Here is a 22,686-nt window from a genome sequence, read left to right as displayed (position 1 = left end):
CTGTTCGCTTTTTTGACGCCACTGCACATTGAGTGGATGTTTTCAGAGAACTATCCACAGTGACTCCAAGATCTCTTTCTTGAGTGGTCACAGCTGATTTAGACTCCATCATTTTATACGTATAGTTGGGATTATTTAAGTCATTTAAGTCAGCGCAGTGGGGTGAGGGCTGCATTTTAGCATAGACACGTTCAGAGTTAGTCAACAAGAGGCAGCTTACATCGACCTAACTCAGGGATGGAAAAGGGGCGAGTTAACCAAAATAACTGGAAAGACAGAAAAAAAAATCAGGAACTGAATTTCCCCAAACTCTTCCCTGTAGGAGAAAGAGAAGGAGGTGAAGTCTGCCTCCATCCTATCCAAACATTCAGGGGAGGGGAGACCAGTGAGGGAGTTCCTGCCAGGTGTGAGTCAGGATGGGTAGGAAGCCATGAGCGATAGCTGCCCTGAGGATCTGACACCCGCTGGGGACAATCCTGAACTCACAAGGCTTTTGTAGGGAATCCTAGCTCTTTCCTTCAGGCACTAACATCTTTTGAGTGGATTTAATTATTCCTCACCAGAACAGGTGGCCATCAGAATCTCTCTTTCCTCCAAGCCCTGGAGAACCGGGGGCCCTGGCTCTTCCATTTGTTTCACCTGGGAGATCACATCGGATTTGAACACAGGAAACCCTGCTCAGGGGAAGAAAAAGAAGCAAGATCAGGTGAATTAATTTAATTTGTTCAGAAAAAAAAAGTTCTATTATTTTAACAGCCCATTGTAATGCAGCTCCCCAAACGCTCAAAGGCGCGGGACACTGTGCTTAGGAGGGGTTTACTATTGCCATCTCTGATGGGAACACACAGCCAGACACTCGTCATGAAAGGATCCCAAAAACACAGAAAAGGTAACTCCATGTCCCAGAAACGGAGGACTCAGAGGGGAGCTCACTGACAGAGATCCAGAGACATAGAGAGAGTCATAGGGAAGACGGGATGGGTGAGCAAGCTGTGACACGGAGGCCCAGTTGTGGCTCACTCCTCCGTGTCCGGAACACCTATAAGGTCTGACAAACTCACTCTGGTTTAATAGAATTTATTCAAAAAGTTTCTTGTAAGGCATCAGATGAAAGCCGGTGAAGAGCAACAAAAATGATTAAAGGTCTAGAAAACATGACTGATGAGGGAAGATTGAAAAAATTGGGTTTGTTTAGTCTGGAAAAGAAGAGTGAGAGGGGACATGATCACAGTTTCCAGGTACATAAAAGGTTGTTACAAGGAGGAGGGAGAAAAACTGTTCTTAACCGCTGAGGATAGGACAAGAAGCAATGGGCTTAAATTGCAGCAAGGGAGGTTTAGGTTGGACATTAGGAAAAACTTCCTACCTGTTAAGCACTGGAATAAACTGCCTAGGGAGGTTGTGGAATCTCCATCATTGGAGATTTTTAAGAGCTGGTGAGACAAACACCTGTCAGGGATGGGTTAGATAATACTTGGTTCTGCCATGAGTGCAGGGGACTGGACTAGGTGACCTCTCGAGGTCCCTTCCAGTCCTATGATTCAGAGAATTGTGAAATGTGTGCACTGATGCTATATGAGGAATAATGTATACCTAGTGATATTATGCTTTAAAACAGTGGTCCCCAAACTTTGAGGGTCACCCCTCCCCCTTTCCCCTGTCCGCCCCTGCACCCTGGGCCAGGAGCAGGTGGGTGGGGACGTGGACAGGGGGCCAAGGCTGGGGGTGGGTCTGAGGCCAAGGCTGGAGCTGCGGCCAGGGACCGAGGCTGAGGATGGGAGCAGAGCCGTGGTGGGGGCTGGCAGCTGGGCTCATGGCCGGGTGCGACTCTGCTCCTCTCCCACTCCCAGCCTTGGCCTTGGGCCAGGAATGGAGCCACAGACAGGGGCCCAGGTGCAGGGCCAGGGGCGGGGCTGGGTGGCACTCCCTCCCTGCCCCCCATGGGGACTGGCTTGGGCCACCGCCCCCCACCCCCGAACGTTCCTCTGAGCCCCACAGTTTGGGGACCTCTGCCTTAATGTCTAACCAAACAAAGGGAGAAACAGGTTTCTTCCAGACAGGAGGGAAGGTCTCTCTTTCCTACATAAGGTCATGTCTACACTAGCACTTATGTCGGCAAAACTTTGGTCGCTCGGGGGTGTGAAAAAAACCACACACCCCGAGCGACGTAAGTTTTGTCGGCATAAGCGCTCGTGTGCACAGCAGGAGACGCCTCCCACCGACACAGCCACTGCTGCTCATTGAGCTGGTTTTATTACGTCGATGGGAACGCGCTCTCCGGTCGGCATAACGGAGCTACACAAGCGTTCTCACCGGGGCACAGCACACCGGAGAAGAAGCAATGGGGGAGAGGTGTCTTAGCTGATAGTCCTCCTCAAAAGGATACATTTCAGAGGTTTACTGGACTATAAAAGGCAGGAAAAAGAATCCCCTTTGTTATCCATTTCACCAAAGAACACCCTTAGCGGAAGTGGATCGTTTGTTAACGTTCTGGATCCTGGTTTGACCGGAAACCAGCAAGCTCTGCAGAAAGGCTTTGAAGACAAGATAAAGCAGTGGACGAGGACTGTATCTTGATAAGTTTAAGTCTTGGTCTCTAGAAAGCACAGTACAGTAGAACCTCCGAGTTTCGAACCCCTCTGGAATGGAGATTGTTCGTAACTCTGAAACATTCGTAAATCTGAACAAAACAGTCTGGTTGTCCTTTCAAAAGTTTACAATGCAACATTGACTGAATACAGCTTTGAAACTTTACTATGCAGAAGAAAAATGCTGTCTTAACTGAAATGAAACAAGCACAGAAACAGTTTCCTGACCTTGTCAGATCTTTTTTTAAACTTTCCTTTTATTTTTTCAGTAATTTTACGTTTAACACAGCACAGTACTGTATTTGCATTTTGTTTTGTTTTTGTCTCTGCTGCTGCCTGATTGCGTACATCCAGTTCCAAATGAGGTGTGTGCTTGACCGGTTAGTTCTTAATTCTGGTGTTCGTAACTCTGAGGTTTTACTGCATGTTAGGATATAGATATTCAGGCCTGTCTGTAAAGGCCTATACTCTAAGAATTTAGGTGTATTCTTATCACTTGGCTAGTTCTAGAGGTATAAAAGAAAGAATCAAAATCACTGTCTGCTGGTGTAAGGGCCTTCTCTTACTGTGACAGTCTGAGGCCCTGTTCTTAGGCTAAGACCTTTGGCTAAGCGACAGAGGCAGCCATAAGCTGGGAAGCGAACGGTCACATCCTCACATTCCAAACTAGTCACATTGAAATAAGGTGCTATTGGGCTGTTAGGCACTATCAGGACAGGATTGTATTCCTATCACCTCCAGAGAAAGGGAAGTGCCTAGAAAATGTAAAAGGAAACTTAGTTTGATAGCATCCTGTCTGGCAAGAACTCACTTATCAATAGCTGGGATGTGAAATCCTCACTTCTGTATTGTTTTGTCATTATAGTTCCCACTTTGCTGTTGTTTGTCTGTATAATCTCTGTCTGGTTCTGTGATTGTTCCTGTCTGCTGTATAATTAATTTTGCTGGGTGTAAACTAATTGAGGTGGTGGGATATAATTGGTTACATAATCATGTTACAATATGTTAGGATTGGTTAGTTAAATTTCAGGAAAATGATTGGTTAAGGTATAGCTAAGCGGAACTCAAGTTTTACTATATAATCTGTAGTCAATGAGGAAGTGACGGGGTGTGGGTGGGGGTGGGCATGGGCATGTGGGTGTGTGAGATGGGAACAGGGAATGGGGGTAAGAAAATGGGAATCATGTTTTGCTAAAGGGGGAAATGGGAACAGGGAATGGGAGTAAGGAAGTTGGAATCATGTTTGGCTAAGGGCAGGAATGGGAACAGGGACACAGGTGTAAGGCTTTGTGGTGTCAGAGCTGGGAAGGAGGATACTAAGGAAGGAAACTGGAATCATGCTTGCTGGAAGTTCACCCCAATAAACATCGAATTGTTTGCACCTTTGGACTTCGGGTATTGTTGCTCTCTGTTCATGCGAGAAGGACCAGGGAAGTAAGTGGGTGAAGGAATAAGCCTCCTAACACTGCATACTTTTGTTTTATTTGTAACTAATTCAGTTCTTATTACCCTTGCTCACTGCCCATTTGAATCTCTGAGTCTCTGTTTTTTGTCAATAAACTTATATCTGTTTTCCCCATGAAGGGATTACAGTGCTGCGTTGTTATAAAGGACCCGCTCCAGAGTTGTAACCTTCCAAGACGCTGGTACGCTGCCCCTTTGGGGGCACCAGACCTGGTAATTTCTGTGAGTGTCCAGTGACAGGGGCTGGACACTACAGGGGGTGCTTCAGGGGAGTTGGTGGAAAGGTGTACACCAAGGGTTAACCTGCAAGGCAAAGTGAGAGCTGGCAGAACCTTGAGGAGTTTCTTTGTGGGGCGCTAAAGACTGGGAGTGGACACAAAGATTAACTCCAGCACCTCTCTCCCTGAGGCAGGAGGAGAAGACAATGACCTACAGTTCTGGACGCCCCAAGAAGGTGTCACACATGGGCTGGTGGGGTTCAGAGTAGTAAGGAGTAGGAGGGACCAGGGATGTCACTGAATGCAGGATCTCAGGGTTATTAGATGTTAGGAAAGCGCATAGAAACATAGAACTGGAAGGGCCCTTGAGAGGTCATCTAATCCAGTCCCCTGCACTCATAGAATCATAGAATATCAGGGTTGGAAGGGACCCCAGAAGGTCATCTAGTCCAACCCCCTGCTCGAAGCAGGACCAATTCCCAGTTAAATCATCCCAGCCAGGGCTTTGTCAAGCGTGACCTTAAAAACCTCTAAGGAAGGAGATTCTACCACCTCCCTAGGTAACGCATTCCAGTGTTTCACCACCCTCTTAGTGAAAAAGTTTTTCCTAATATCCAATCTAAACCTCCCCCACTGCAACTTGAGACCATTACTCCTCGTTCTGTCATCTGCTACCATTGAGAACAGTCTAGAGCCATCCTCTTCGGAACCCCCTTTCAGGTAGTTGAAAGCAGCTATCAAATCCCCCCTCATTCTTCTCTTCTGCAGGCTACACAATCCCAGCTCCCTCAACCTCTCCTCATAACTCATGTGTTCCAGTCCCCTAATAATTTTTGTTGCCCTTCGCTGGACTCTCTCCAATTTATCCACATCCTTCTTGAAGTGTGGGGCCCAAAACTGGACACAGTACTCCAGATGAGGCCTCACCAATGTCGAATAGAGGGGAACGATCACGTCCCTCGATCTGCTCGCAATGCCCCTACTTATACTCATGGCAGAACTAAGTATTATCTAGACCAGGGGTTCTCAAACTGGGGGTTGGGACCCCTCAGGGGTTTGCACAGTTATTACATGGGGGGTTGCGAGCTGTCAGCCTCTGCCCCAAGCCCCTCTTTGCCTCCAGCATTTATAATGGTGTTAAATATATAAACCAATGTTTTTAATTTATAGGGGGTGGGGTCCACACTCAGAGGCTTGCTGTCACAGAGTCCCCGGGCGATGCTTTGGAACTGCTCCCTACGAAGCCAGGCAGGACTCTGGGGAAGACCCCTTTCTCTGAGCAGACTGTCTGCAGGACACACAGCTCACATGGTTTCCACCTTCCTGGGTCTGACCTCGGAGCATTCAGCATCCTCTGCCTCTCTGTGCACTTCCCACAATGAGTCCGCCCAGGCGGGGTCTTGGGGAAGCCAGAGGGTCCTGCCCCCCCAACTCCGTAGTCAGACGTGACTCTCAGCCAGCTAGTAACACAGAAGGTTTATTAGATGACAGGAACATGGTCTAAACCAGCTTGTAGGTACAGAGAACAGGACCCCTCAGCCGGGTCCATTTTGGGGGGCAGTGAGCCAGAGAACCACGTCTGCACTTCACTCCATGTCCCCAGCCAGCTCCAAACTGACTCCCCTCCAGCCCCTCCTCCTCTCGGCTTTGACCCTTTCCTGGGCCAGGTCGTCACCTGATTCCTTTGTTCTCCAACCCTTTAGCTCTCACCTTGCAGGGGGGAAGGGCCCAGGCCATCAGGTGCCAGGAAACAGGGTGTCGGCCATTCTCTGTGTCCAGACCCCTGCACACACCTGTCCTCTAGGGCTCTGCAATGATCATATACCCTTATCCCACCATCTAGAACTGCATAGGGGAAACTGAGGCACCCCCACAATATTCAGAGGAAACATTAAGAACAGTCCCGCTTTGTCACACTTGCTGTGTGAAAGGGATCACCAGTACAAAAGTTTGAGAACCACTGATCTAGACCATCCCTGACAGGTGTGTGTCTAACCTGTTCTTAAAAATCTCCAGTGATGGAGATTCCAGAATCTCCCAAGGCAATTTATTCCAGTGCTTAACCACCCTGACAGTTATGAAATGAAGTAGGGAACGAATTAATAAATTTGCACTGCTTGTCTTGAGCAGTGCAGGACGGTATATTCCTGAGGTACAGGGCTGGGAGCTGGGAGGATTTGGTGCCTTTCTCTGTGTGATTCATGAGTGGCTCTGGGAGCATTCATGAAATCTAGCTGCATGTGGGGCTCCACATGCCGTTGTGCTGAGTGTTCACAGGGCCTGGAGGGGTTTGCTGCTTGTCACTAGCAAAGCATTGCGAGAGAGAGCCCAGGTTGGAGAGTTAAGGGGCAACAGCGGTCCCATGGTCCCAGGCTGCACCCTGGGGATCCCATCACAGGCAGGATAGCCAGTTCAGGTAATTGTTTGCAGGAAAGAGACAAAGAAATGACCCTGATGGGATGTCTGAAGAAGTTAGACCTGCTGAGGTGTCCATCAGGGGATGGTCAGCCAGGCAGGCATGAAGACCATTTTCAAATCTTTTTTTCCTACTGCAGAATAAACACTCCTTTGGTCTGAAGGAGACTCTTTTGTCACTGATCTCAGACTCCCGAAGGGAAGTAGTAAAGGTGTCCGCACTCAGCCTGACCTGCTGGGTAAGCACAGAGGGTAGCACCGCCCAGGGCCTGGTTTAGGAGAAGAAGAATTGCTGAATTCCACTCCAGGAGACAGAAAGGCGTGAGACCTGACCCCAGGGTAAGGAACTCTGAGAGAGGAGGAAGGGGACAGAAATGCAGCTAGCCCATCACTCACCGTGGCACTGTGACAATCCCAGGGGGAAAACAGTGGGGTCTGAACCCCAGAACAAGGGAAGCATCTGATTGTATGCAATATTACTGTGCTATAAAAATGCTCAATAGAGCAAGGTCTTGTCTGAAAGCCTGCAATATGCTGGTCATTACTATCTGAACACCACATGAGGAATTATGGATCCTCGCCTCTACTATGCTTTCGAGTTTGTGACCCGACAAATGGAGAAAAAAGTTGTCTAGCTTCCGGTCTGCAACAGCATCCACGTCACACTCCCTACCAGTACCTGGCCTGAGCCGGGAAAGCTAATGACCCGACCAGCAGAACAAACTCCGTGATGACTGCTAGGAGTGTTAGTGATGATAATGTAGTATTCAGGCCTGTATATCTGCCTGAGATAGAAGTTTGGGTCTTGTTTGGCTCATTTGACTTCTGATATTTTTATATTCTTATTAATGTGTGTGAACAAAGAACAAAGGCACCGTATGTTACATCTGCCCACAAGCAGATGGGGTGAAAAGAGAAAGTGTCGCTGGGCAGAGTGGGAGAGGACACTTGAAGGACAGCCCTGCCTCAACTTCTCTCCCAAGATAAGGTCAAGCAACAGGTTGGGAAGGGCAAGGGGAGATTTTTTTTGGGGGGGGGGAGGGAGGGTGGGTGGAAGGTATAAAAAACACTGAAAGCCAAAGAAATGCCTGTCCCTGACCAAAGCACAACCTCACTCCTTACCCTTCCCATGGGATACAAAAGAGGTGACACTGAGCCCCCAGACTCACGACCCTCCAAAACAGAACATGACCATAAATTGTAAGGAGTGGGATCATGGGTGTGCACTGCAGGTATAACTATGCCTTCTAGGGAAGCGGAAAGTGGGACACTGGGGAAAAGTCTCTGCTGGCGTGTAGAGCTATGGATATGCTTGATTAATGCCAATAACCATGGCATTGCCTGCACTTTGCCTGCTCATCTTCTGCTTTCTGTCTGCGTGACAAGAAGCAAGGGAGGGCGAAGAGAAAGCCGGCCCCTAACAATGATGTAAATTAACCAGGGGGGAATCAAAACAATAGAAAAGCCATTTACATGCAAACGAGTAGGGGATGGGAAGCGCACAGAAAGGGAAGAACAGGAGGAAGCAATACTGGCTGTTGAAACAGAGACATTTCATGGGGAGATAAGGTGGGTAAAGAAACAATTGAGCAGGAGACACAGGAACCAAGTGCTCTGGGTTTTGCTGGGTTGTATCCTGGCTAAGGAAGGAGGAGCGTGGGGAGCAAACGACTTGGAACAAAAAACCTAGTTAGTTAAGTTTCAGAGTAGCAGCCGTGTTAGTCTGTATTCGCAAAAAGAAAAGGAGGACTTGTGGCACCTTAGAGACTAACCCATTTATTTGAGCATGAGCTTTCGTGAGCTACAGCTCACTTCATCGGATGCATGCCGTGGAAAGTTTAGACGATCTTATTATATACACAGAAAGCATGAAAAAAATACCTCCTCCCACCCCAGTCTCCTGCTGGTAATAGCTTATCTAAAGTGATCACTCTCCTTACAATGTGTGAGCTGTAGCTCACGAAAGCTCATGCTCAAATAAATGGGTTAGTCTCTAAGGTGCCACAAGTACTCCTTTTCTAGTTAGTTAAGTTAGGTTTTAGTCTCAGAAGCATATTTTAACTTGGGTTTGTTTGTAACTATTTCTATCCCAATTCCCTCTCCTTGGTGTGAACAAAGAATGATTATTTAGGTAACAAACTTACTCGTTTTACTGCACAAGCATCCCAGTGCAGAGCTGCACCCTGAGGAGTGAAATCAGCCAAACTAAGGCCAGGTCTACACGAGAGAGCTTACAGTGAGGCAGCTGCATGTAGCCGCTCTGCATAACTAAACCACCCCCAACGAGGAGCAGCGGTAGCTATGTGGGCGGGAGAAGCCCTGCCACTTTCACAGCACGATGCACACTGGCGCTTATGCCGGTAAAGGGGTGATCTCACTTTGCTAGTCTGAGCTGGCTCGTGTGGAGTAGGCTGAGTGTTGGAGTGGAGGCCAGTGGCAGGCAGCTTCTCTTCACTCTGCTGGAATTAAACCCCAGTTTTGCCTTCGCAAAGAGAAGTTGTTAGACTTTGTGCAATACCGCGTCTGCTCCTGTTCCCAGAGCGTTCTGTAGCAGGGGAGGGCAGAGGGCGTCACTGTGTGTGTCACTGGCATGTTGGGGTGATGCTGAAACAGGGCAGAGGAGAGGTGGCATTGTGGGGTGTCGTGAACCTTAACTCTTCATTTCGTCTTCTAAGAACCAAGGGGAAAGGAATCCTTACCCAGCGAAGTCACATTCTCATAGTTCTCCTGCATGACGTCTCCGCAGAGGGCTCTCTGAGCGGGGTCCAGCAGAGCCCACTCTTCCCTGGTGAAATACACAGCCACCTCCTCGAAGGTCACCGGCCCCTGAAAGAGCAAGAGTCCCACACTCAGGACCTGCTGCCCCACTCACAGCCCCACCATTCACGGGGGAGAGGGACCTACCAGATGGAAGCTCTGGGAGGCTCACAATCAGCAAGTTCCTCCTCCACCCTGCTCAGAGCAGCCAGAAGGCCTCAGAGTGAGGTGAGAAAGAGAACTTCTCGTGCTTCCCAGCAGATAGAGGGGGCAGGGTCTTCACATTCATCACACACCTACTAGCCAGAGCCTGATACAGGAGATGGGGCCCCTAGCAGGCTCCAGGCCCCCTGGTAGGAATCCCAACCCCCTCCCCATTGCCATTAGCTGGATGTCAGGAGATGGGGCATCTCCCCTAACACCCTCTGGTGGGTGTCCCCTTCATGTTGCTCAGAAACCTTAGGTTGGTAGGTTGAGACTCCAGCACTAGTAATCTGGTAAGTTTTCCCAGCCCAGGCCAAGGGGTTTGTTTCCTGTTCCACTAATATGTGGATCTGAACCCCCAACCCCCATAGGTCTGTTCCTAGAATCCGGGCCCTAGGTTGAACAAGTCCCAGCAGGTTCGCCACACCCTGTCCCCCTCCCTTTCTCCACCCTGTGGATTTCCTGCGCCCCCCCCACCTCTTGATCAAACTCTTAAGCAATCTTGACCTCCTCTGTATTTTCTGCCCCCCTCTCTGCAGCATGAACCCACCAGCAACTCCATCAGAAACCTTACCTGGACTGGCTCCACCGCAGCCATTGTCCTTTCTCGTCCCCGGGGAGGATGGGAGCATCGGGAGCCAAAGGCAGGTGTTACTCTACAGCCTGTCAGGGCAAGAAGGGGGACTGGGGAGATTTCAGAAGTGGCTTTAATGCATTTCACATCACGATTGCCCCTGGCTCTTTCCCTACCGACAGATTTTTCTTAAGAGCAGGTTAGACAAACACCTGTCAGGGATGGTCTAGATAATACTTAGTCCTGCCTTGAGTGCAGGGGACTGGACTAGATGACCTCTTGAGGGCTCTTCCAGTCCTATGATTCTGTGGAATTGAATCAGCCCCACTGGTTGACCTGATGCCCAGAATTCTTTCGGGCTGCATTCACCTCTCCAGTTTTATTCTGGTCTGCAGTGATTCTGGTCTATGTCTCATGTTCCTAAAGCTCAGGCTTCCAGCCAGCCAATGGCAGGGGTCAGGAAGGGATCTCTCCCCACCTTCCCCCTTCCAAATGTATTCTGGGAGATTTTTTGTTTTTATCTCCTTCCTCTGAAGTATCAGGCATGGTGACGGCTGGAGATGGGAGACTGGGCGGGGGTAATCATTTCCCTGTCAGGGGCCTCAAGCATCTCACTCCCCATCTCCCATTCTCTGCCTCTGGCGTAAAACAATCTAGTCTGCTGTGGGCCGTGATACTTGGATCTCACTCCAGCTGTTGGGTTTAGTAGGCGGGTGGTGGCTGGGGTTGGTGGCCTGTGACACAGGAGGTCAGATCAGATGATGTAGTGGACCCGTCTGGCCTGAAACTCTCTGCCTCTATAACTGGACCAGTTTGGGACCCTGTCACCGCTCTCCCCACTTACTTCTCCTTCAGTTTCTCTATCTCCTTCCCCGTCTCCCCTCCCTCCAGCTGGGAGACTTGGCCCACACCTACGTCTGGGTTCCCTCCCACTCCTACAATCGCTAATGGCAGCGAATACCATTTGGGATCCAAACTTGCTGCCCCACCCCCATCTCTGCTAATCACCAGAGGGGGTTACTGTGATAGAGACCCAGCAGTGAAAGGGTTACTGTGCACAGCTCCAAGGTCCCTATTTCCACAGCTGGGATTGTGAAGGAAAGGAAGAGATTTTGAAATGTGGGTTTTATCAGAATGACGAGTCCCCAGGGTTGGTCCATGTATGCTATAGCACCAGCAGCTCATTCATCTTTATATCCCCTGGGAGAATAACACGAGGGGGAAAGGAGTCCAGGAGAGCTGGCTATATTTTAAAGAATCCTCATTGTGGTTACAGGGACAAACCATCCCGATGTGTAGAAAGAATAGTAAATATGGCAGGTGACCAGCTTGGCTTAACAGTGAAATCCTTGCTGATCTTAAATACTAAAAAGAAGCTTACAAGAAGTGGAAGATTGGACAAAAATGGCCAGGGAAGAATATAAAAATATTGCTCGACCATGCAGGAGTGAAATCAGGAGGGCCAAATCACACCTGGAGTTGCAGCTAGCAAGAGATGTTACGAGTACCAAGATGGGTTTCTTCAGGGATGTTAGCAACAAGAAGAAAGTCAAGGAAAGTGTGGGCCCCTTACTGAATGAGGGAGGCAACCTAGTGACAGAGGATGTGCAAAAAGCTAATGTACTCAATGCTTTTTTTGCCTCTGTCTTCACGAACAAGGTCAGCTCCCAGACTACTGCACTGGGCAGCACAGCATGGGGAGGAGGTGACCAGCCCTCTGTGGAGAAAGAAGTGGTTCGGGACTATTTAGAAAAGCTGGACGAGCACAAGTCCATGGGGCCGGATGTGCTGCATCCGAGAGTGCTAAAGGAGTTGGCTCTGTGATTGCAGAGCTACTGGCCATTATCTTTGAAAACTCATGGCAATCGGGGGAGGTCCCAGATGACTGGAAAAAGGCTAATGTAGTGCCCATCTTTTAAAAAGGGAAGGAGGAGGATTAGGGGAACTACAGGCCAGTCAGCCTCACCTCAGTCCCTGGAAATATCATGGAGCAGGTCCTCAAGGAATCAATTCTGAAGCACTTAGAGGAGAAGAAAGTGATCAGGAACAGTCAGCATGGATTCACCAAGGGCAAGTCATGCCTGACTAATCTAATTGCCTTCTATGATGAGATAACTGGCTCTGTGGATGAGGGGAAAGCAGTGGACATGTTATTCCTTGACTTTAGCAAAGCTTTTGACATGGTCTCCCACAGTATTGTTGCCAGCAAGTTAAAGAAGTATGGGCTGGATGAATGAACTATAAGGTGGATAGAAAGCTGGCTAGATCATCGGGCTCAACAGGTAGTGATCAATGGCTCCATGTCTAGTTGGCAACTGATATGAAGCGGAGTGCCCCAAGGGTTGGTCCTGGGGCCGGTTTTTTTCAATATCTTCATTAATTATCTGGAGGATGGTGTGGATTGCACCCTCAGCAAGTTTGCAGATGACACTAAACTGGGAGGAGAGGTTGATACGCTGGAGGGTAGGGATAGGATACAGAGGGCCCTAGACGAATTAGAGGATTTGGCCAAAAGAAATCTGATGAGGTTCAACAAGGACAAGTGCAGAGTCATAGAATCATAGAATATCAGGGTTGGAAGGGACCTCAGGAGGTATCTAGTCCAACCCCCTGCACTTAGGACGGAAGAATCCCATGCACCGCTACAGACTAGGGACCGAATGGCTAGGCAGCAGTTCTGTAGAAAAGGACCTAGGGGTTACAGTGGACGAGAAGCTGGATATGAGTCAACAGTGTGCCCTTGTTGCCAAGGCAGCACTGGAATGCGTTACCTAGGGAGGTGGTGGAATCTCCTTCCTTAGAGGTTTTTAAGGTCAGGCTTGACAAAGCCCTGGCTGGGATGATTTAGTTGGGGATTGGTCCTGCTTTGAGCAGGGGGTTGGACTAGATGATCTCCTGAGGTCCCTTCCAACCCTGATATTCTATGATTCTATGATATCATGTTCTCTTCCCATTCATAATTAATGGTGACACAAAATAATGATCTAGTCTGGTGTTTCAACTGCCTGTAGGCTCAGGAAAGGCAATGCAGTGTTGAGGAGTAGGGGCTGTAAGATTTTGAAAGTTTTATTACGCTCTAAAGCAAAGAAAATCTCATTCCCCCACATCCAGTGCCCCCTTATCCGTTACGATCAAGTATTCTCCGTCAATTGCTTGAAACACACACATAAAATTTATATACAGGCTTGGCATGGATACGTGTTTTATTCTTACTTTTACAGTTAGTATAAGAGGGGATGTCAAAAAAAACCGAGTTCAAATAAGCATTCTGTTGTAATAACTGGGCCTAACATTTGTAATCTTCACTGTAAAAAGTATATGAAAGTTCTTAAGAGGTTACAATAACCTATAATAAAAGTAGGTCAAGTGCATGGTAAACAAGAAAATATGGGAATGAGGCTACCTAAGCCAAGTCTGTCCTGGTGGAAATAGATTTAGTTAGGAAACAAAATAAATTATGCCTCTCCCTTTTACTACTTTTGGAGGTTCTTAAAAAGAGACTTGGGGGAAAAAGTCATCTCCCACGCACCCTGACTTGCCATCATTGCATCTCATCTTTAATCATCTCACTTTCCTCAACCCCAAGTCGGAAGAAACAAAGCAAACTGAAAGACTGTCGTCCTGAGAGGCCTTGTTTTGATTATGTTTTAACCTATATTCCCTCTTTCCCTTCTTCTCCTGTGATGAGTGATTATAATTTGCATTTTTTATTTTTGGCTGTAGACATATCCTGTTTGTTTTTCTTAAAGTCTCTAAGTGGTTGTAAGTTATGTTATTTTCTAAAAAGACCCCATAAAAAGCAAGGCTAGTAATGAAATTTATCCTGTTACCCCAGAACCACGCACTCTGTGCCTTTACCCTCCAGTGCAACTCCTTTAAATAATTCTAGCAGTTTTAGCTCTGCTGAAACGGTTTCCCATAAATTAACGATCATAATAGATGAACAGGAACGTACTGGAAAAAACTTTAAGATTCTATCTTAAATGTATAAAATCATTCCAAGAAATATAAATGCTTTTCAGGTATAATTTAAGCATAAAAAATAAGTTTAGAGTAAAAAATGTAATTAAAAAAAACTATTTTTAAAAGAACAATGTAAAAACAGAAACACATCTGAATTTGTGTTTTAACAAAATTAGCTACTAATAATGGTTTTATCAATTTAACGGGTAAAAATCAGCTAGTCTGTGTAGCAAGAGTTAAATAGTGTGCTAAGACCAGTCCATTTGAAATGTACATACATTACAAACAAATTTTAAAAATTCACAAATAAATAACTTCTCCATTTAAAAAAAAAATGGAAAACCCCTCTAAATACATTAACTTAAACTCTCAAATAAGTGTTAAAAAAGCTCAGCCTTTATTCTTTTTAAAAAATTAATATCAGCCATTCACAAATGTTACCAGCTGTTACAAAATTTCGCAGCCTTAAAAAAAGAAGCACCAAAATTAGACTATATAAACTTAATAAAAAGAAAAACAATGATTGGCGTTACTACAATTAAAAGTGCAAAATAGTTACTGAAATTAGTTCAATGTAATCATGAAAATAAAATGTAATAATTTCAAAAAGAAAAAAAAAAATTGGCACTATAAAATTACATATCATTTAAATCTTCAAGTGACATTGAGAGAAGAGCTAAAAAACTTAAGAGAAAAGTTCATTTAAAAAATTCAGTGGTGCAAGGACAATGTAACATTGTAAAAAGTCAGCAAAAAAGCAAACTTCTGTCACCTTTGCGTCCTCTGAAAACTGTTAAAAAGCTTTAAAATAATTAGCAAAAAATGAAAAGAAAAAAAATAAAGCAAGCACGTGGTAATAACAATACAAACAGTAAACAAAAGCAACTCCAAAGTAGTTAGTAAAAATATTCCATATTTAAACCAAACAATAAAAAATATTAATCCATATAATCCAAAATGCTAATATTTACATGTGCTTAACTGTTGTGAAAGAAAGAAAGAAAGAAAGAAAGAAAGAAAGAAAGAAAGAAAGAAAGAAAGAAAGAAAGAAAGAAAGACCCACAAAACACACATCTGGCAAAAAAAACAGTTAGTTTTCACAGACTTAAATAAAATAGTTATTAAAACAAATGTCTACTAAAAAGGTTACAAAATAAATCTTTATCAACAAAGCGTCAGCAGAGCTTTACATGAATGTGGCTTGGTTTAAGGAGAGAATATGGCATATTTAAGAACTCCCTCACAGCCTGGCAAATAGCTTATAATATTAAAACAAAAAAGACAAGTATTTCTAAGTCTTATAAAAAGTTAAGGCAAACCTACTTTGGGGATCAAAAACATCCCCAATGTAAAGACCATAGTTTTAAGGAACTTTTAATCAGGAAATTAAATTCTCAAATACAAAGCTACCTACCATGCCCAGCTTACCTAGGAACAAATTCACTGGTATAAATGGTGACAGTTTTAGATTTTGAATACAAAGTTTTACCTATTGAAAGGACAACCCTAAAACCCACCAAAGGCCTGTTAAAATCTGGTGAAACAATTCCAGAAGTAGCACATGTAGTTGCAGAAAAATTTCCCTGTAAACACACTAATTCAGAAAGGACAAGCATGGAGTTATCCTATAGCTAATTACATTCCACTCCATGTTTCCAGGAAACTAGCCTAATATTAGCACAGCCCCCCACCCCGCCCACCTCATCTCTTAAATTTTAAGGAGGGTAATGCCTTTATTTTAGTGAATAATCCATTGTCTAAAATGATTAAAATTCCTCTCCACCATTTAATTTAGGTATTGTGTCATCTTCCACACAGAAAGGCAGAAAGTTCGTCCCATCAGTCACCATGATTGGTAAAGTTAAAAACTAACCCCCCAAAATGTTATGTATGTGTTATGCTGTATCTTCCTTTCAATTTAGGATTTATTTTAAAAAATTTTCCCTACACCTAGCTAATTAATGGGCAAAAATGAATTACATTTAAAAAATAAAAATCAATCAATGAAGTCCTGTTTAATGTTTAACAATCTAACATACTAGGTAAAGTTTTAAAAAAGCAGCACATAATTTCCAGAGCAAGTGAATAAATTAACAAAACTGGCAATAGTTTAACCTAAAAAGAAAATAAAGAATTAAAAAAATAATTCCAAAATGTCTGCCTGAATCGTTAAAAAAAAAAACAAAAACACAAACATCTCCACAAAGTAAAATTTAAAACCTCTTCAAAATCAAATCTAGTGTATATAAAACAATATTGTATTCTTAGCTTCTGAAAAATCCATGCAAATTATTTTATTCTTAATACATACACCCTTGTGGCCAGTTTTTTTTTTTTTATCTAATCAGATTTTAACAATTCATTATAAACAACAAATGCTCCTAAACTGGTAGCAACGGCCGTTTATAAATCAAAACTTAGCCAAGCTAAGTAAAAAAAAAAAAAAAGTATTTTACCACATCTTAAATGTAGTGAACACTTTTTAAACCCTAAAAGTAGTTCCAAAACACCAACATCAGCTACTTTTTGCTTTAAAAAAAGTCAATGTATCTGGGGAAAAAAATGTCCCGGGGATAAAAATGTCCCCAAATTTAATTGTTTCATTCACAAAGGTTTACCTAAAGTAAATAAACTAAAATAATAATAAATAATAATAATGTTTTAATTTTTAGTACAACTAAAAATAATGTAAAAACCCAACGAATATATGCTAAAACAACTTAAAAATGCTTGTCAAAACTGTCTTTAGTAAAAAGTCAATAAAAAAAGAGTAAATTATTTGGGCTTTAAAATTTCCTCAAATGGTCTACAACCCCCAAGTTCATAAAGTGCAATTTCTAATTAATTAAAAAATATATCAAAAGTACATAGTTTTTTGTAACCCTGCAATTACTGCAATTCATCCCAGAATATGCTAGAGTACACTTTAGTAAATTTACAAATACATAAGGATTGGGACTGGGAACCTGCACAAAATCAGACTAAAAAAAAATAATTATAAACAAAATTAATTCAAGACCCTAGCTTAATTTACCCTCAAAGAAGCAAAAAGTATTACTTAAAGATTGCATGTATAGAAGTCAGTATAAGTGCCAAGCTATTAATTATGCAATCAAAAAATTGCTGTAAAAATACTCAAACTATAAAAAATAATAAAAAAGTCACTATTCACATTAACCACCAGTCTTTAAAATAACTAAAATCCAATAACATTTTTAAAGTAAAGTGTCAAGTGCCAAACTAATCTCCTAAATTCAGGGGGGAAGGAGGGGAAGAGAGTAAAAATGAAGTATTTTAAAAATAGTTTGCAAAAGCACAAAATTAACCCAACTACATCAACATCAGGACAAAAAGAACACAGACAATTTATTTGGGCATAAGCTTTCGTGAACTGTAGCTCACTTCATCGGATGCATGCAGTGGAAAATACAGTAGGAATATTTTTTTTTTACCGTCACCTACTACAGGACAGGCCCAACAAAGGAAGTTACAGAACACCACTAGCCGTCACCTTCAGCCCCCAACTAAAACCTCTCCAACGCATCATCAAGGATCTACAACCTATCCTGAAGGACGACCCATCACTCTCACAGATCTTGGGAGACAGGCCAGTCCTCGCTTACAGACAACAAATACTCACCAGCAACCTCACACCACACAACAAAAACACTAACCCAGGAACCTATCCTTGCAACAAAGCCCGTTGCCAACTCTGTCCACATATCTATTTAAGGGACACCATCAAGGGCTCATTCACCTGCACAACTACCAATGTAATATATACCATCATGTGCCAGCAATGCCCCTCTGCCATGTACATTGGCCAAACCGGACAGTCTCTATGCAAAAGAATAAATGGACACAAATCAGACATCAAGAATTATAACATTCAAAAACCAGTTGGAGAACACTTCAACCTCCCTGGACACTCAGTTACAGACCTAAAAGTCACAATTCTTCAACAAAATAACTTCAAAAACAGACTCCAAAGAGAAACTGCAGAACTGGAATTAATTTTCAAACTGGACACCATTAAATTAGGCTTGAATAAAGACTGGGAGTGGATAAGTCATTACACAAACTAAGAACTATTTCCCCATGCTAATTTTTCCCCTACTGTTACTTACACCTTCTTGTCAACTATTTGCAATGGGCCATCCTGATGATCACTACAAAAGTTTTTTTTCTCCTGCTGATAATAGCCCACCTTAATTGATTAGTCTTGTTACAGTTGGTAAGGCAACATCCATTTTTTCATGTTCTTTGTATGTGTATATATATATATATCTTTGTACTGTATTTTCCACTGCATGCATCTGATGAAGTGGGTTTTAGCCCACAAAAGCTTAAGCCCAAATAAATTTGTTAGTCTCTAAGGTGCCATAAGTACTCATTCTTTTTGCGTTTACAGACTAACACTCTGAAACCTGTCAACATCAGGACAGTAATCTTAAGACAATACTTAAAGAAAAAGTAACTTATTTGTCCACAAAGTTTACAGTATCCATCTTATAAAGAAAATAATTTGTGCCAATTTACCCATTGCACACATATGTAGTTATTCATTTAATCAAAAGAGGGTCCAGCATGCTAGCACAAAAATACATGATCAAAACCCCCAAAAAATCTTACAACACTTTAAACTAATTCCTGTCACAAGTCATTATGCTGACTTTGCTGCTGTATTAGCCTTAAAGTCAGCTCTAAAAACTAATGTATAGACTTTCATTTTAGGTACAAATGAAAACTACGTGACGAGTAGCCTCCTGTTATGTCTTTGTACCTGGCGTACCTACACATTCCAAAATGCTAAAAGAAAACAAAGCAAATGCTGTAAACTACTTGCACTAACAAATCAATTAATTCAAACCCATAAATTAACCATTCATTAAAACACAGTGGAAAATGATTCACATGCAAATAAACAAAATCATCTAAACAAGTGGTTCTAGGCAGGGGTACATGTACCCTGGGGGTACGCAGAGATCATCCGGGGGCTACATCAACTCATCTAGAGATTTTCCTAGTTTTACAACAGGCTACATAGAAAGCAAGTTAAGGAAGTATGGGCTGGATGAATGCACTATAAGGTGGTAGAAAGCTGGCTAAATTGTCGGGCTCAACGGGTAGTGATCAATGGCTCCATGTCTAGTTGGCAGCCGGTATCAAGTGGAGTGCCCCAAGGGTCGGTCCTGGGGCCGGTTTTATTCAATATCTTCATAAATGATCTGGAGGATGGTGTGGATTGCACTCTCAGCAAATTTGTGGATGATACTAAACTGGGAGGAGTGGTAGATACGCTGGAGGGGAGGGATAGGATACAGAAGGACCTAGACCAATTGGAAGATTGGGCCAAAAGGAATCTGATGAGGTTCAATAAGGATAAGTGCAGGGTCCTGCACTTAGGACGGAAGAACCCAATGCACAGCTACAGACTAGGGACCGAATGGCTAGGCAGCAGTTCTGCAGAAAAGGACCTAGGGGTGACAGTGGACGAGAAGCTGGATATGAGGCAGCAGTGTGCCCTTGTTGCCAAGAAGGCCAATGGCATTTTGGGATGTATAAGTAGGGGCATAGCGAGCAGATCGAGGGACGTGATCGTTCCCCTCTATTCGACATTGGTGAGGCCTCATCTGGAGTACTGTGTCCAGTTTTGGGCCCCACACTTCAAGAAGGATGTGGATAAATTGGAGAGAGTCCAGCGAAGGGCAACAAAAATGATTAGGGGACTGGAACACATGAGTTATGAGGAGAGGCTGAGGGAGCTGGGATTGTTTAGCCTGCAGAAGAGAAGAATGAGGGGGGATTTGATAGCTGCTTTCAACTACCTGAAAGGGGGTTCCGAAGAGGATGGCTCTAGACTGTTCTCAATGGTAGCAGATGACAGAACGAGGAGTAATGGTCTCAAGTTGCAGTGGGGGAGGTTTAGATTGGATATTAGGAAAAACTTTTTCACTAAGAGGGTGGTGAAACACTGGAATGCGTTACCTAGGGAGGTGGTAGAATCTCCTTCCTTAGAGGTTTTTAAGGTCAGGCTTGACAAAGCCCTGGCTGGGATGATTTAACTGGGAATTGGTCCTGCTTTGAGCAGGGGGTTGGACTAGATGACCTTCTGGGGTCCCTTCCAACCCTGATATTCTATGATTCTATGATTCTATGATTCACGAGCGAAGTCAGTACAAACTAAAATTTCATACAGACAATGACTTGTTTAGACTGCTGTATAGACTATACACTGAAAGGGAAGCCCAATATTTCTATTCCAATTGATGTGTATTATAATTGTATGATAAAAATGAAAAGGTAAGCAATTTTTCAGTAATAGTGCATTGTCACACTTTTGTATTTTTGTGTCCGATTTCGTACTTTTTAAGAGATGTGAAATTTGGGGGTACGCAAGACAAATCAGACTCCTGAAAGGGGTACAGTAGTCTGGAAAGGCTGAGAGCCACTAAACAATAATAAAACTATCACACTTGCCAAAAAAAAGTGCACTAAATGGAACGCCATGGGAATTTACATCACCTGACAAAACCCCAGGTGAAAACACTAACTCTGGCTTAATCAATAAGCTGTTGACTTAACTGCTTTTAAGTGTTTATCAAAAAAAAAAAAGGGGGGGGGTGGAAGCCAATGTGAAAAGAGTGAGAGACACAGATTATACACACAGATACTTTGCAACTCCCTCCTACATTCAAAATCAGCCTATATTCAATGTAGCACTCTCCTCCCATTCATAGTCACTGTACACAATATAGCAGCTTGATTTCCCATTCAGGGTCAGTCAATACAGGATACAGCTGGGCTCCAGCCCCTGCTCCTGAATCTTCGCTGCCCCCACCCCTCCAATACCATTTTTGGTCACTCCATACAGCTGTCAGACTGTTTTATTCTTGTCTCATCCTATTTCACACCATTCAGGGTGTTGTTCCTGTTCCCAAAGGGAAACACACCCCTGAGATCTGGATTCACTCTGAACCCATATCAGATGTCACAACAACAGTGAATTAGTCCAGGTGCTCATCCTGCTTTGCATTGCTCCACAGCTTCCAGGTGCACATCAGGGGCTGAAAGCCATGATGCCCTGTCGCTACTTTGGTTATTGGTCTGAAATCTCCCCATGGCCCTTCAGAGACAGAAACTGTCATAAAAATAAAGGGAAGGGTAACCACCTTTCTGTATACAGTGCTATAAAATCCATCCTGGCCAGAGGCAAAACCCCTTCACCTGTAAAGAGTTAAGGAGCTAAGATAACCTTGCTGGCACCTGACCAAAATGACCAGTTAGGAGACAAGATACTTTCAAAGCTGGAGGGGGGGGACAAAGGGTCTGTCTGTCTGTCTGATGCTTTTGCCAGGAACAGATCAGGAATGCAGCTCAGAACTCCTGTAAAAAGTTGGTAAGTAATCTAGCTAGAAATGCATTAGATTTCCTTTTGTTTAATGGCTGGTCAAATAAGGCTGTGCTGAATGGACTGTATATTCCTGTTTTTGTGTCTTTTTGTAACTTAAGGTTTTGCCTAGAAACATTCTCTATGTTTTGAATCGGATTACTCTGTAAGGTATTTACCATCCTGATTTTACAGAGGTGATTCTTTTACCTTTTCTTTGATTAAAATTCTTCTTTTAAGAACTGATTGATTTTTCATTGTTCTTAAGATCGAAGCATTTGGATCTGTGTTCACCTGTACCAATTGGTGAGGATTCTTATCAAGCCTTACCCAGGAAAGGGGGTGTAGGGCTTGGGGGGATATTTTGGGGGAATATCCAGGTGGATATTTCAAGTGGGCTCTTTCCCTGTTCTTTGTTTAACACGCTTGGTGGTGGCAGCATACTGTTCAAGAACAAGGCAAAGTTTGTATCTTGGGGAAGTTTTTAACCAAAGCTGGTAAGAATAAACTTGGGGGAGGTCTTTCATGCAGGTCCCCACATCTGTACCCCAGAGTTCAGAGTGGGGAAGGATCCTTGACAGAAACATACCTGTGTCACTCCCCAGCTCCAGTCGCAGCATCTCTAGGGGAAGAAGAGGATGGGAGAGGTCAGAATTGAAGCCCTCACATTCAGTGGGAGGTTCCCAATAGTTATTAACAGGGCCCTAACAAATTCGTGGCTGTGAAAAATGTGTCATGGACCATTAAATCTGGTCTCCCCTGTGAAATCTGGTCTTTTGTGTACTTTTACTCTTTACTATAAAAGTATACAAAAGTACACGGCGTCTCTCAAACTGGGAGTCACAAGGCTATGGGGGGGGGGTGGAAATCGCACTATTGCCACCCTTACTTCTATGCTGCTGGCGGCAGGGCTGCCTTGAGAGCTGGGCACCCGACCAGCAGCCGCTGCTTTCCAGCCACCCAGGTCTGAAGACAGCACAGAAGTAAGGGTGACAATAGCTTGAATCCTCCGCAATAGCCATGAGTCAGTTTGAGAAACACTGAGTCTTCCAAGAGATCATAGAATCATAGGGTTGGAAGGGACCTCAGGAGGTCATCTAGTCCAACCCCCTG

The 22,686-nt window shown here is 44.1% G+C and overlaps 1 protein-coding gene across 4 annotated transcripts in view; it reads right to left on the bottom strand.

The window, feature by feature from the left end:
- LOC140904231 (uncharacterized) overlaps positions 1-22,686 on the bottom strand; it is a 34,826-nt gene that overhangs the window by 6,420 nt on the left and 5,720 nt on the right. For 3 of the 4 annotated variants that reach the window (XM_073326671.2, XM_073326672.2, XM_073326673.2), the window contains exons 6-9: positions 22,163-22,195; positions 10,221-10,330; positions 9,385-9,511; positions 561-674 (exon numbers count right to left, since the gene is read on the bottom strand). In XM_073326671.2, coding sequence (XP_073182772.1) covers positions 561-674; positions 9,385-9,511; positions 10,221-10,330; positions 22,163-22,195 — 384 coding nt within the window. The remainder of the gene's footprint in view (positions 1-560; positions 675-9,384; positions 9,512-10,220; positions 10,331-22,162; positions 22,196-22,686) is intronic. The other variant, XM_073326674.2, reaches the window with a different exon arrangement.

Source organism: Lepidochelys kempii, chromosome 28 (assembly GCF_965140285.1).
Source record: "Lepidochelys kempii isolate rLepKem1 chromosome 28, rLepKem1.hap1, whole genome shotgun sequence".
Lineage (NCBI taxonomy): Eukaryota > Metazoa > Chordata > Testudines > Cheloniidae > Lepidochelys > Lepidochelys kempii.
The sequence above is the reverse complement of the archived record's forward strand: the minus strand, read 5'-3'. Positions and strand labels throughout refer to the sequence as shown.